This window comes from Cyclospora cayetanensis, unplaced genomic scaffold (genome assembly GCF_002999335.1).
Source record: "Cyclospora cayetanensis isolate NF1_C8 unplaced genomic scaffold, CcayRef3 CcayRef3_contig_173, whole genome shotgun sequence".
Taxonomy (NCBI): Eukaryota; Apicomplexa; class Conoidasida; order Eucoccidiorida; family Eimeriidae; genus Cyclospora; species Cyclospora cayetanensis.
Genome location: NW_020312118.1, coordinates 39704 through 53361, shown reverse-complemented (window position 1 = coordinate 53361; position 13658 = coordinate 39704). Strand labels below are relative to the sequence as shown.

Sequence of the window (13658 nt, the reverse complement as noted above, 5' to 3'; positions counted from 1 at the left end):
TGTGTCATGAGACGCACTAGGCTTTGGGGTTTGCGGAAAGGGCACGGAGGCGAAACAAGCGCACGAACAAACACCTTTGCCGGATTTACGAAATCGAGTTCCTTTGGTTGTGCAACAATGTAATGGGTAATTATGCGTAGCCTATGTCCAGTGGAGCCAGCAACGCGAAATGGCACAGCCAGAAGCAAACAGCAAAAGAAGTTCTTGTGCTGGCGCCACTGCACTCTTTGGAGTGTCATGGAGCGTAGAGAGCAGAGGATGTCAAATAAACAATTACTAGGTGGAGGAAGCTGTAGCTCATGGAATGCAGCGCCAACGGAACAAGCACAAGACGCAGGTTTGTGGGAGTGCTTGCTCTGCCGGTTGGCCTTTTGCCGCCGCGCCGGACAATGAGGCTGCTGTCCACTGATAAATTTACATCAGTGCTATTAGCTGAGCAGTGAACATGCTCTGACTTTACAAGCAGTTAGTCGTCTATTGGAGCAAAACAGCCGTATCCAGATGTGCTGTAGTCCTACAACGCACGTTCTAAAGTGAATATTCACGGCACTGCCATGAATTCATATCAAGAAGAGGAACTCACGTCCTTCGGACAAAAAAGAAAAATGGTCCTTAGGGTGGCCCTCTGAGGCCCCTCGGGCCCCTGGATGCCCTCCTAGGGCCTCCCTCTGGGGCCCCACACGGGCAGTGTTCTATTTAAAAAAATTTTATTGGTTACGGCTATTAGGCAAACAATTGGCATTCCTGTTTCTTTTGCTCTGCATTTTAATGCACTGCTTGCCGTGAGGGATCCGTGACCGATGTAGCACCCGGCGTGTCCAGCCTTCTGACTCTGGTGCTCACCGTCTTCTTTAGGGACCTTTTTTCTTCCTTTAGGCAACTTATAACGATTCAAATGGGATGGAGGACGAAGGGAGTTCATTGGACGGTTCGCAACCGTTGCTGGCTGTGGCCCCGATGATTGCGGTCTCAAATTCCCATTTCCGGTAAAACGAAATTACTTGTATGCTTTGTATCCTTGTCAAAATCCATCCGATTGATGTATGCTTGGGAAGGTTTAGTGTGCCACGTTGTACGCTCTAGCGTCTGTTCTTTGACGTCGTACTTTTGCAGCGTCGTTCTACTGCTTTTCCACTTCAAAGTTTCACACCAGAGGCCACCGCGTTCATAGGCCTAGTAGAAAACATACTTGTGTGGTGCATTGATTTGTGTTAGGAACTTTATGAGGCTTCTAACTCGGAAAACCACTCTGTACACGGAAATGGTAGTGGACTCCACAATTCTCCATAACACTCACCACCTGGATGACCACATCGGTATACTTCTGCCTGGCACCTTTCCCATCGTCCTCTAGTCTTCCTTGGTTCAAATTTACTGCTTCTCGCCGTATCTGTTTCATAAGGTCCATTTTTTTCTATCTTGAACCCCCTCAGACAGCTTGGAACGTCTCGGTCTGTGCGTATGCACGCATATATGTATTTATGTTTGTACATATTTAAATAACCTGCCTCTCTCCTGTCTCTTTAGAACACATGTTATCTTTCAGACCCCGTTTCCTTGCGAGCTCTGCTTCCTTATTCGTTCGTCTTCTCCGTTCATCGCCTCTTCGTCGTGTGCGAGCTAATCAGCTACTTTATCAGGACAAACTCCACTGGGATGTTCTGCAGTGCGCTGGGATTTCAGGCTTTGATGAGTATGAGCATCCAGTTGTTTGTCAGCTAGGTAAGCGGGCACATTACTGCGAATCGGGCGCTCTCTTCTAGTATCGCTTCTCCCGTGCGCAGTACGTCCTTATGGCAGAGCAGCCTGCTGCTTAAGGTAGGCGGCCCTCTCACATCGTGCGATTTTTAACAGGGGGATCCAATGCCGATACCGTTTCTGAGGCAGCAACGTGGGTAGAAAGAACCGGCTACGATGAAGTCAATCTCAACGTTGGCTGTCCAAGCTGCAGAGTGGTTTCTAAGGGTCCGCCTTTTGCCCCTTTCGTCAAATAAGTGATTTGTACATGCACACATACAGCGTAGATGCACACATATAAGTTCTGTTACCTAGAGAGCTAAACACCATTTCACCTATGCGCTGTCTCCCTGTGCGTACAATTTGGGGAATTTACGACCTCCTCTACGTGGTGGTATGCAAACTTCTCAGGTTGTTTTGGCGCAGCACTGATGAGGACTCCCGAAAAGGTCCGGGACATTGTGTACCAGATGAAAAGGCGTGTGCAAATCCCAGTTACTGTTAAATGCAGACTTGGCGTCGATACTTTAGACTCTCCGGAATTCACCCGAAACTTTGTTGAGGTATGCCTTATGAATTCACGGAATTCATTCCTTCAATGGCTACATTTCACATTTAATATTGTTTTATACGAAGGGCAAGGTATAGCCACAAAATGAAGATTGATGCTGAGGACTTTGGGGACTTCGCAGTGATGATGGCCTTCATGGCGAGCCTTCCTCATCGAATTGGCTTGATAGCGTTGAACAAACAGGCACTTGCGTCAGCTAAGGTTGTGTTTAAGGCGCACTTAGTGGCCTGAGCTTGACCTTTTCCCTCATAAATTCAGAAGCTACACTTCCTTAACATGGCAAGAGGAGACTGTTTTGATCCTGACACCTTTCAGACGGTCGCAGAAGGTGGATGCACACACTTCATAATCCACGCCAGAAAGGCCTGGCTTCAAGTAAGCTCACAACCGTCCGCCGTTGGTGATTGTACCCTTTTTCTAGTCTGAATAGAAAAGGCTTTTGACTTGCGTACTCCCTTTATTTTGCAGACCCTTTTCAGTCTCAGTTGTCTTTCCCCTAGTAAGTACTTCGTCCAGTTATTCCGACTTTGTTTGGATTGCAGGGAGTCGACCCCAAGAAGAACCGCTCCGTTCCACCTCTGCTTTACGACAGGTATGTATGATGCGATCGTGTTCCGATCTGATTTCATGTGCTTCTGTATTGCAATATACTAGTGTGCACGAGTGCTTTTGCCCGTAAACGCGCACCATCGAATGCTGGAATTTACTAGTGCCACTTAAATGCACTTTTTTTTGGTAGCTAAGTCGCCTGTGTGCTGTAGGGTCTTCGCCCTACATGATGCCTTTCCTAATCTGCGCTTCTCCATTAATGGAGGTGTCACTAGCCTTGAACAGGCGCATGAGTTACTGTCGGGGAAATGGAGAGAATTAAACGCAAATGGAGCGAAAAGTGACACTACTTCTTTTTTGGAACATAAGGAGATCAATGGCGGCCCAGGGCTTCATGGCGTTATGATAGGCAGAGCAGCAATGAATGATCCGTGCTGTCTTGCACAAGCAGACACGTTGATATACGGTTAGCTAGAGAACAGTCAGAACCTTTCCACATTTGGTGAAGCTTTAATAGCATGTTGACCAATCAAAACACAGCTACTCTAGGTAAACGATTCTTTATTATCCGCTGCGCGTGTGGTGACCCATGCAGGAACGAACCGAAATCCAGATAGTGCAAATTGCAGGAGGAGTCTTATGTTGGTAAGTAATTGAATTGGTATGCAATAGACATACAGAGAGTCCCAAAAGGTCAAATAATTTGTTCTAAGGGACTTGTATTGTGAATTGTCAGGCGTACTTGGACTATTTAGAACGTTACGAGCAAAGCGCGAGGAAGCCGAAAAGTCCGTTCGTTCTGCTGAAGCCAGTTCTTGGAGTCTTATGCGGAATGCCAGGACAGCGTCATTTTAGAAATACATTAGGTAAAATATCTGTAATTTGTAACTTTCGTGATCCAGATGTCCTCTAGAGTGTTACTACTTAGGCAGTGATAGGCTGAATCAATGAATGCAGATCTAGATTCGGTGCTCCCGCATAATATGCATTGATGCCCTTTCAACCGCTGTTTTGTTCCCAATTTCGCGGTCCCTGCAGACACAAAAATACGGTGTTCCACCCCAAATGAGCCGGCGGTAGAGGCGCTGTTGCAGGCTATGGATGCTGTGGACAACGAGTTTCCAGGAGTTCTTGACTACCCCATAAATCTTGGAAAGAACCCGCATTATAGCGAAATTAGTGGATGCTCAAAGGGCGATTGAGGTTTCACGCTCTACGAACAATTGCTCTAGATTAGGGGTGCGTATACACTCCACACTGATCGACAGCGTTGCTCCTTGAAACAGCACGTTTTTATTTTCCAAAAGCTGAATATTTTTAATTAATTATTACATCCCATTAACTTCGTCATTTTGGGAGGTTTTACTATCAAAACACCAACTGGATTCACAGCAGACTCTGGATTTCTGCAGCTTCGGTTGCTGAAATGTCCTCGCTCTTGCGATCCGCCAGCACGAGTGTCACGCAAAGAGCAGTGTTCACAGTACTATCATGCAAAGACTTCTCGCGAGGCCCGCTTGGCATTTGCCACTGCTTGCTGGCCATCTATGCAGCAGGATTCACTATGCAGGTTCGAATGCATAACTATAGGGATCTCACACACGTGTAAATTTAGCTTCCTTAGATTGCGCTGCTTCCCTACATTGTCATGGAACTCCAGCAGCCTGTCCAGGTGCGATTTGAATTACGATATTGGCCATCGAAGCTAGACCTGATATTCTGATCGGCTGCACAGGCAAACGGCTGGATACTAGGTGAGCAGGCCATAGCCTCGATGCGGCTTGCTAATGCCCATCACTTTCCTCCAGGTGTTTTTTCGGTATGTCAACTTCTTGGAGCGCCAATCTTCGGCCGGATCGGTGACGCACTAGGACCACGTAGCGCGTGAGACCTGATACTGCGTTGGTCAAGCATTTTGTGCTACGTGAAATACTCGCATCCTGTGCAGATTTATTCTGGCAATGTCCTCCTGTTGCCTGATGTATATTTTGGTGGGCATATAATCATTCGTAGCTCTATAATTTTTCAATGAGTAATTTAATTCCACAGATGGCAGTGGCATCAAGTCTTCCTGCGCTTTTTATCAGTCAATTACCGGGATTTATGATTCATGGGACTCAGGCAGCAATGATGGTAGTTTCCTTGGAAACAGGCGATCGAGATCGAACAGCACATTTGGCCTACCTTAACCTTTCTTATTGCATTGGACTGGTGGCCGGGGGAGGAATAGGGGCATCGCTCGCGAGTTCCGTTGGACCGAGGGGAACGCTTATCGTCGCCTCGTCAATTCAACTGTGCGGTTGCTTCCTTGCTTTCAGCCTCGGTATGCTAGCCTGCTGCTGCAGCGCTTTGTGTTTGTACGCTCCTAAAGCCATTCTATACATCAAGTGCTGTTCATTCGGTTATGCCTGTGGCTTCCTCTCGATGATGTTCATGACGAGCCTTTTAGATGAATTCAACGAGTTGTTTCACGCTTCAAATGAACAACAAGAATTCAGTAGGTCTTCTGACTCTCATTTCTGCAGGATCCACATTTTAATTCATCTATCATCGGGGAAACAGCCGTACCTTCGGTGAAAAATGAGATTCAGCGATTCGGTTCCATCGCTTCTCGCTGCGCATCAAGCTGCCTCGTCATGGTGTTTGGACTATTGCCGTAAAACCAAGTTTTCTATGCGATTCCTCCGGCCGGGCATATATTCCCTTCGATGCTTGCAGAATCTTGATGGCACGATACGCCTTCACGCCTGTCGCCGTCAGCTTGTACCGTAAGTGCATTCTCAATGAGCAGATATTCAGCGTCGCTTCAAGCTCTTGGTGTTTTTAAGGGCTTACTGTAAGACTCTTGAAAGCTTTCCTTTAAAGAACGCGATTACTCTCCTCCAGCCGGCTCAAAGCAATGTCTTAGTTACTGCCATTGGGGCTTCTATGATTGGTATGCAATACGTTGTACTCTCAGCTTGTGCGGCGTTTCATCCATTCTTGCGCAGCCGCCGAAGGTAGATTTTATCCGAAAAGTGTGCCGACCCATTTCAAACGTCATGAACGTGGACAGGCATTCTTGCTCCATTTTTGGCCTCTCGTTTTGGTAGGTGCAGACGGCCGCGGGCAGTTAAAAATTTGTGGTTGTAGTTAAGCTTTTTAAAATATTTTACATGTCCATTTTTTCAGGAGACCGCGCTTGTATAAAATACTCTTGTCCCATCGCCCTTGCCGGTTTCTTAGGGTTAGAAGAGCGCATTATGCCCTTTCTGGTATGACTAGAAAAAACCCCTGTCCGTTTCAGGCTTCTATGCTTTCCCAACCTGCCGCTGGTTGAGACACTTCTCCTTCTCTTGACTCCGCGTAAGCTGATTCCAATCATATCTTTCCTGCGCCATCTTTTCACTCCATATTCAAGTATGCGGGGGAGCACTGCTGTAAGCTGTTTGCTAGCTAGTGCACTGGGAACGTGCGGTTGTTCTCTGGTGTTCACTTGATTCTTTTTGCCACTATTGGACCGCTTTGGAGGACTATACATTCATCTATATCGTGTTGTAATAATAAAGCGATGCGTCTGGTGGAGCCACCAGGATTCTCTACAAGTTGTCGAATTGGTGGTTCACCGGGTTGCTTCCTACAGGTATATCTGCTGCACTTCCCAAATGACAAAGCTCGTGCAACGCCAAGAGCTGGGTTCTGTACTTGGTCTCAACGCCTGCCTGTTCTTCCTAGACGCCGGCCTGTCTCAACTAACTGGACTTCCCATATATGCAGCCTACGGTAGGTAAACTCGGTGACTGCGTCCACGGTTGTTTTCTTTAGAACACAGCTCACATACACCTTACGGGTCCCTCAGGACTGCGTGGCTTCTGGCTCGTCTGTGTGATCATTACTGGTATCCTGGCGTTCTACTTACTATTTGTTGACGAATACACTTTCCAGGCGTTTTCTACGGAGAAGCCTGTACTCATCCCCCTCCGAAGTGTTTACCAATAAAAAATCAGACACGCGGGAGTTGTGGACCAACCCGTCGCACTGAAGAGCCCTATGACAAAGGGGGCGCTAACGCCTATGCGATCTGCCTACTGGCTTTATTTTCAAAGGCGAACTGCACAAATGATCGCGCTGCTTGTGAAGTTCGCAAGCTACGATACCTCTGGTGCAGCGTAGACAGACAAGGCCTCGGTTCTGTCATTGGTATCCCACGTGATGCAGCCTCCTGTGTTCTCGCATGCATGAGGAACGGTTGTCTGGTTAAAAAGGCGGGGCGACCTATTCTGCCAAGTTTTCCACAGGCGCAGAGCGGGCATCCCTTGTAATAGCTTTTGACCTGAGGCACAACATTTTGTAGATGTGCATGTGCGCAGACTAGTCAGTGTTGCTGCTTAGAAATAGCATGTTCCAGTCCAAGCGAAATGATTCATTTCCTTATTTGTGGTACGGCCAGTTATTCCGAAGAAGGCGGTTCATGGGCGTTGAGAGTATATGAATAGCCAACAGAGGGGCAATCGTTGCCCTGAGCGGAGCCAAGTTTCGTTTATAAAGCCAATATGTGAACACCGTCTCTGAATGCATGCCGTAATGGGCTTGATGATATGGAACCCAGCTACTTTTTACCTGCTTCTAGCAGTCGATTAAAGTTCCGTGATTGGGCAAACAACAAAACCTCGAGGACAGACTCCTCGTCCACCAGATTTGCCAGCTGCTGCTCACATTCGTCCTTCAAACCCTTACAACCACCCACACGCAGGATCTAGACTGCTATTCTCGCCCCATATCCATTGGTCAACTTGACAGCTGCCTTCTCATAAGACCCCTGATATATCTACTAACAGAACAAGAGAAAGCCGTCTAGCGTCCGAGTGAATGAACCACGCGCGATATATTACATGAGCCTTCCAAGATTTCGAGTGTAAGTTTGCGACTGATTTCTGTATACAAATGTGTTGGCATGGCTAATGGCAAGCAATCCCCCCCCAAATTTATTTTACTACGCGGTGAAGTAATATTGCTTAGCACCCTGTAAACGTAACGCAACTGTGATGTACGCAAGAACTACTTAGGCGAGAATATCTCCATGGATACTTCTTCGCACGGCAGGCGAAACGGCCTTACCTGAATATCGTATTTGTCTGCGGCAGAAAGGAGGGCCATAAGGGCTTCTTGCCGTTGCCTTTTTTCTTCAAGCGTGCACGTTGGCTTCAGCTTTTCAAGTAGTTCGCAGGCGTCAGTATGAATGAAAAGAAGCATTTGGTGAGCGGCAAACGGGCAAATGTCTGTCAGATGGATGTCCGGCGCGTCGGCCTCCCGAAACGGCCCGTTGAGCATTTTGCGCAGTACCTAGAAGTAACCGCACGTTGAACCTGACTAGGTTCTAGTCTTGCATACTGGCCAGGCTTGATATACTGGCGGATGATCGATACGCTGCGGGATAACTCGATATCAGGAGGTAGGGTGAAGCTGGTAAGCACTCAGGGACTTCTAAATTCATTGGCTATGCGCTATCGTAGTTTGATCTACCCTATTTAAGAGCAGCCCGCTTGCACTATTCTAACGTCAATGTACTTTGAACTGCATGCTGACAATCCTACATGTTTTCTGTGCAGGCTTGTGTTGACAAACTCACTGGGGAGCGAGCTGCCAGAAGGAAGCGGCAACAACTTGTAACGGAATTGCAGCACCACACGCGGACGTCATGCGAGTCAGCTTGAAGGGCGTAGTGAATAATGTCCGCCTTCAGCCGTTGAGGTGGCACTTGTGCAATTACAGCTGCATAGTACATGTGACAGCCTCCTTGAGCGTATTACCAAGGCAGTGATCTGCCTCGTTTTTGCGACAGATTACGTCCCTATAGCAATTGCGAGGCCATTCAATTAATCCCGGTGAAAAATCCGCTTATTTAGATGACCTTAATTAGATTTGCTGAGGTGGTATTCACACAAAGAATGTCTATTTACCAAAAAGTTAGCAAGGGCGTGCATTCTACTTACGGGGGATCGGCACGTGGGCCGACTTGCAGTCCAGCGCAATAAAGGCTTGACAATAAATGCGAAGTGTGCCGTTATGAAGCCATGACTGGAGAGTGTCTAACGAGGGCGCGTAAGAGAAACGGCGGCCGTCACCTCCTGGGCAGTATTTCTTTAAAGGGTCAGCCAGTCGGGTGCGAGGGACTGAAATAGTCAAGCAACAAAAAGCGGACTTAGAATCGAAGAAATAAACTCTCAGGTTGAGTTTTCGCTAGATTAGGCGCGACGGACAGGTTACATAGCGTATGCTTGGAGGCCAAGCAGGGACAGGGTGTCTGCACATGTAAATGACTGAAAATATTACATATAGTTATGAAGCAGGACTGCATATGTAAGCAATGACATTGCTGCCCAAGCTGCATGAAAGGCACAGAAAAAAGCGCAGTAAAGAATACGCACACCCAAAGTAAAAGTACGTTATGGTTGCATATTGAACGAAGGAAATAGTAGGAATGCCAATAGGGCATGAACTCAGCTCAACTAAGCGTGGCCGGTAAATTATCGTGGCTGCTGACTCAGTTCTCCTTTCGCATCAAGGAAACAAGCTGTCCATTTCGCCCGGACAGACCCCCTCTTTCCTTTAAACATGATAGCGAGGTCTATGAGGCCAACAGACTCGTGCTGTTCCTGACCGTTGGGGAACAGCCAGAGAGAGAAACACTTGAACACAGGACTCTCAAGCCGGCTCGCAGAGCAGGATGCTGAAGGTAAGATCACACACACAAATGGCGACGAAAAGCTCCTGTTCCTTAAGCCTCAGCATGCAGCCTTTCCGTTCTGGACGATTCCTCTTTTCTCACTTTGCGACATTCACAGAATACCATGTCTTGTTACCGCCTCTTATTCACATTTGCTAGCTTTTAGGCCCAGTGCCTACTTGATAACACTTAACTCTACGTAAATTTAGTCATAGGTGTGCCAATGTAGTGCGAGTGCCCTTTGATTTGGCTGTTTCCATTCGAAAGAAAAAGGGTAGGGCAGCGGGTTTATGAAGTGCCTGACGGTCTTCCTTCGCCATTTCACGAAGATCCATGAAGTCTCTGATCTCCCAAAGGTATGAAGCCTCGTCCCACCCGATCTGCGTGACAGCGCTTTCCATTTCGAAGAAGGATGACACGGAAAAGGAGGGAAGGCAGCTACACAGCTTGTGGCTACTGAAGTGACCTGGCTGTGTGACCCTAAGAGGGAACACTTCAGCCAAAGAACCTTTCTCTACAAATTTAAACGTAAAGATTCGACTCAATGAAATAAAAACTCTGGCGGTTCCTTGATTGTTTGCGTTTTCTGGCTTCCAGAACCCATCGGTTCGGTCTGTGGTGGACATGCGCACTCATTGGCTGCAAACTGAAACAACGTAATGCGTCTTTGATAACAGAAACTGCTTTCTTTGATGAGTGCACTGGATACGCTTTTTTGAATTCCGTAAAGCTGGGAACAAGCTGGCGGCCTACTGTCAGTGGTTCCTTTCCTGTCGCTGGCAGTTTATGTGGGGTGGGAGAGTACAGCAAGCCTCTTCATTTAGATATTCAGGCTCTGAAAGAGGCCGCATTCCTTGCTTTGCCTTTGTATTGACCCGAAAAAAAAGGGCGATTTCGCCAAGGCGCCTTTTTGGAGACACTGCTTCCTGCGTGATGGGGTCTATAGAACTGTTTCGTAACTCTGTGCGTAACCAGAAGCGTGCCAGTCTTCGCCTACAACTGATACTGTAGATAGAGAGCTTATGTAACGGCACTAGGAAATCTTGCAATGGCTTCTGGTTTCGTGGTTGCTTCAGCCAAATGCTTGGCGAAGGCTAAGAAATACTTTGAAAAAGGCACCGGAATCCGGGAAGTTCCAAGGCAACCAAAAGCTACGTGCCTTCAAGACGGCAGCATATCAACAGATAGAAAATTAAAGAGAAGTAATTCAGACCCCAAAAGCTGGATCTAGCCTAGAAGCATTCTAATCTGTATAGGGGTACCCTTACGAAGAGCCCCCATCGGCCCTACGTCTCCTGCCAAATTCCCTTGAGTGTTCCCTATCTTGGCTACTGTAAGCAACCGTCCCCGGATCAGGCGTGCTTAATGCCAACTGACTCTGTCTGCGGTGACCTGCTTCTTGCGGCTCTTCTTGAGGCTGCGAAGAAATCACATCCATGTCCAAGGCCCCTTGCACTGCGCCCGAACGGTTTCCACCTGTTCCACTGCCTCCACTCCCTCTGGAGGCCCCTTCGCTAGTAGCCTGACTCGCAGAGGGCAAGAAAGGTCTGCCTAGAGTGCCCTTCCGTAGATCCACAATCATAGGGCATAGGGACCTCTGCTGCAGACACGAATGGGCAGGGCTACACGCATTACTTCGCAAAGACACACAGTGGCAATAATACACAGACGAGGAACGCTCGCATGGGATGCGCTGGAAAGACACCAAATATAGCGAAAGAAGAGGAAAAGTAAACGGGAAGTGGCGTCAAATGATAAATGCTGCTGAATTTCGTAGGAGCAATACAGAAAACAATTAAGCAAAGCGTAAATGAGGTAGCTTACAGCGTTATGGAGACACCCCTGACTAAAGAGAGCATTCTTTGCCAGAAGTTCCAAAGCGGACTCTGCCATCAACACAGCACAGCTAGTGACAGCGCAGCCATTCGCTCTTGCTTGCGATGCCCAAACTATCAAAGAAAGCAATTTCCCTCCTGTCCCACCCGATCTAGTGCTTTATCTGGGCCTGCCTGATACTTTCGTGTTTGATCAAATCGAACGATAAACCATAGATGGTTCGGCCTATAGTGCTTGCCTTGCTCGATTCTGTACAAATCAAGGATTGCTTCGTCAATTCGTTTTGCTGTTTTCTCTCGTTGTTCCATCCCTCCTATGAGCCGTTGGGCCTCCGGACACTATAACAACCAGCACAACTCAAAACGCTTGCACTTCGCAGATCATTCGAAGAATTACCGATTGGTAATCTGCCACTGACCGCAGTTGGAGTAAGAGTTACAGACACTGGCGAATGGCGATTGCTCTTACGTTCAGGTCGTTAAACGCCAAGAGAGTCATCGCCTCCTCCAGCTGCGGAAGCAAGTGCGGCTGTGGATTCAACAGAAGAACATCAGAAAAGAAAGAGATGAAGTGCGGATGAAAGCTCTAAAACTGGGGATCAGAAGCGCCTCTATCATTCTTGCTGTTGCAAAGTTAGACGTACACACTCCTTGACACAAGGGGCAAGGTTTTGCTGCGCGAAATCGATGGCCAATTCCGGGTCTCCCTGCGGCGCAGCTGACTTCATAAACATCTAGCATCAGCTGCTTCTCTCTTCCACAGACGAAAGCCTGCTACAGGGGTTGCGATTGGCTTGTTGAATCAGAAGATAATCACCACTGCCTACCGCCTCGATGAGCCGCAAGAGCTGTTGTTTATGTAGCAAGAACGTAACCTCAGCATCTGCATTCAGGAGCTGCACAATTTCATAGAGCGGACCGAGCAAGTTTTTAAATTACTCTTGCGAGGGGAAGGACAAGCAGTTGGGCGTTACGATAGACAGAGGGAGAAAAAATCACTCACCATGGGGTCTATACAGCTTATTTGACGAATTGCATCTTCTGTCCGACCAGCCAGAATGGCCTCGCGGATCTTCGCCCTGCAGTCGATGCAGTGGAGCGGCATTTGAGCTGCAGTAGTAGCAATAACACCAACAATGCCAGTGAAAAAGTCGACAACAGCAGCAGTAGCGACCTCAAGCTCCGAGAGCGGCTGCAGCAAGAACAGGATTAAAAGACAAGATGGCCAGGGGCCTTATTTCCCCTAGAAAAGCAATTGAAGACGCGTTTGCGAAGAGGACTACAGTGCACATTCGATTCACGATCTATGCGGGCTTCTCTTATGAACTCCTCCGCTGGGCCAACAAGGCCGTTGATAGTCAGGTAGTTGAGAATTAGGTGCTGCATGTCCGTTTCAAACACTTCTGCTTCTCCCAGCTTCCTGACCCAGCTGCTCCTGCGCGCAAGGATTGCAGAAAATGCGTCCACCAAGTGCTAGCATCTAAGCCTTATGATAAAGAAGAAGAAAAAGAGCATGTAGGAGGAAAAATATGGGAAGACGAGAGGAAGACTTGTCGCCACTACTGGTGTGGGGTTTATGGCTAGGCCCACATGGTGAAGTCTGTAAGCTTGCGAACCGACTCTGGGTCGAACTCGTCGAAGGAATTGAAAGAAATATTCTGGCTCCGTCCAGACATCTTTATGGAGGGGTGATCAAGCCAGAGACAAAGAAGGAGAGCGTGATGTTGAATGTGCCCAATGGTGGGTTAAGGGGTTCTTGGGGGCAGATTAGCCATCAGTCCTTCACAGTGAGATGCTATGACCCTTATTTGACGTAAAAGCTCATAACCGGGTGGAATAAGCATAGAAAAACAGCTCAGGTTACTTTTCGCATGGTTTTCCATGCAATGCTCCCTTAGTGAGGGCGACTGGATGCCCCATCACCAACTTGAAGCTATTGGGTTTGTCTTGCACGAAGCAACTAGAAAATTCACAAGACCAGTGATTACACTAACCATACTAGAGGTGGGATGTCAAATATACTTGACTTTCTATGCACACCCTGGAACGTGGAGCGTCAGTGGATGGTCAGTGACTCTGACCAGTGGCTTTGTTTGGTGTTCCTGCAGACCCCAGACCCCTCCCATTCCGCGCAAAAGCACATAGCACTTGTAGTGCCCCATTAACTCATGCTATTGAGAAAAATGGGCTGCAGAGAAGATCTGTTGCGTCAACAAGTTCTGCTACTGCGAGGTCGAAAACCCGCGCCAGGGCCAACACA

The 13658-nt window shown here is 47.8% G+C and overlaps 3 protein-coding genes across 3 annotated transcripts; 1 reads left to right on the top strand and 2 right to left on the bottom strand.

Moving 5' to 3' along the window:
• The first annotated feature begins 900 nt into the window (after positions 1-900).
• LOC34623353 (tRNA-dihydrouridine(20/20a) synthase) lies at positions 901-6176 on the top strand. The gene is made up of 17 exons (XM_026337276.1): positions 901-986; positions 1216-1316; positions 1684-1722; positions 1855-1965; positions 2149-2300; positions 2851-2900; positions 3070-3256; positions 3594-3723; positions 3896-4036; positions 4270-4408; positions 5071-5180; positions 5307-5354; positions 5420-5513; positions 5576-5625; positions 5686-5693; positions 5744-5856; positions 6083-6176. The coding sequence occupies exons 1-17, from the start codon at positions 901-903 to the stop codon at positions 6174-6176; spliced, it is 1653 nt and encodes a 550-aa protein (XP_026193061.1).
• Positions 6177-7111: 935 nt separating this feature from the next.
• LOC113147274 (speckle-type POZ protein-like B) lies at positions 7112-9964 on the bottom strand. Its single transcript, XM_026337281.1, has 7 exons — positions 9868-9964; positions 9381-9566; positions 8830-9009; positions 8466-8608; positions 7955-8179; positions 7457-7568; positions 7112-7161 (listed from the first exon to the last, which is right to left on the bottom strand). The coding sequence occupies exons 1-7, from the start codon at positions 9962-9964 to the stop codon at positions 7112-7114; spliced, it is 993 nt and encodes a 330-aa protein (XP_026193066.1).
• A 619-nt stretch (positions 9965-10583) lies between these two features.
• On the bottom strand, positions 10584-13074 carry LOC34623352 (glucose-induced degradation protein 8-B homolog). The gene is made up of 10 exons (XM_026337275.1): positions 12989-13074; positions 12700-12833; positions 12402-12508; positions 12226-12294; positions 12043-12105; positions 11868-11927; positions 11638-11737; positions 11388-11449; positions 10839-10980; positions 10584-10657 (listed from the first exon to the last, which is right to left on the bottom strand). The coding sequence occupies exons 1-10, from the start codon at positions 13072-13074 to the stop codon at positions 10584-10586; spliced, it is 897 nt and encodes a 298-aa protein (XP_026193060.1).
• Between the last annotated feature and the right edge of the window lie 584 nt (positions 13075-13658).

What these genes read in the sequence shown, in the direction of transcription:
- LOC34623353 (XM_026337276.1), top strand. Translation starts at nt 901, where the DNA reads ATGGAGGACGAAGGGAGTTCATTGGACGGTTCGCAACCGTTGCTGGCT. An exon ending in CTGCAGAGTGGTTTCTAAGG is followed by an intron (nt 1,966 to 2,148) that starts GTCCGCCTTTTG and finishes CAAACTTCTCAG; the next exon opens with GTTGTTTTGGCGCAGCACTG. An exon ending in CCACCTCTGCTTTACGACAG is followed by an intron (nt 2,901 to 3,069) that starts GTATGTATGATG and finishes TGTGTGCTGTAG; the next exon opens with GGTCTTCGCCCTACATGATG.
- LOC34623352 (XM_026337275.1), bottom strand. Translation starts at nt 13,074, where the DNA reads ATGTCTGGACGGAGCCAGAATATTTCTTTCAATTCCTTCGACGAGTTC. An exon ending in AAGAGAAGCCCGCATAGATC is followed by an intron (nt 12,509 to 12,699) that starts GTGAATCGAATG and finishes CTACTACTGCAG; the next exon opens with CTCAAATGCCGCTCCACTGC. An exon ending in GAGACGTAGGGCCGATGGGG is followed by an intron (nt 10,658 to 10,838) that starts GCTCTTCGTAAG and finishes AGTATTTCTTAG; the next exon opens with CCTTCGCCAAGCATTTGGCT.
- LOC113147274 (XM_026337281.1), bottom strand. Translation starts at nt 9,964, where the DNA reads ATGGAAAGCGCTGTCACGCAGATCGGGTGGGACGAGGCTTCATACCTT. An exon ending in TTCTGGCAGCTCGCTCCCCA is followed by an intron (nt 8,180 to 8,465) that starts GTGAGTTTGTCA and finishes GGTTACTTCTAG; the next exon opens with GTACTGCGCAAAATGCTCAA. An exon ending in TAATCGACTGCTAGAAGCAG is followed by an intron (nt 7,162 to 7,456) that starts GTAAAAAGTAGC and finishes TCAGGTCAAAAG; the next exon opens with CTATTACAAGGGATGCCCGC.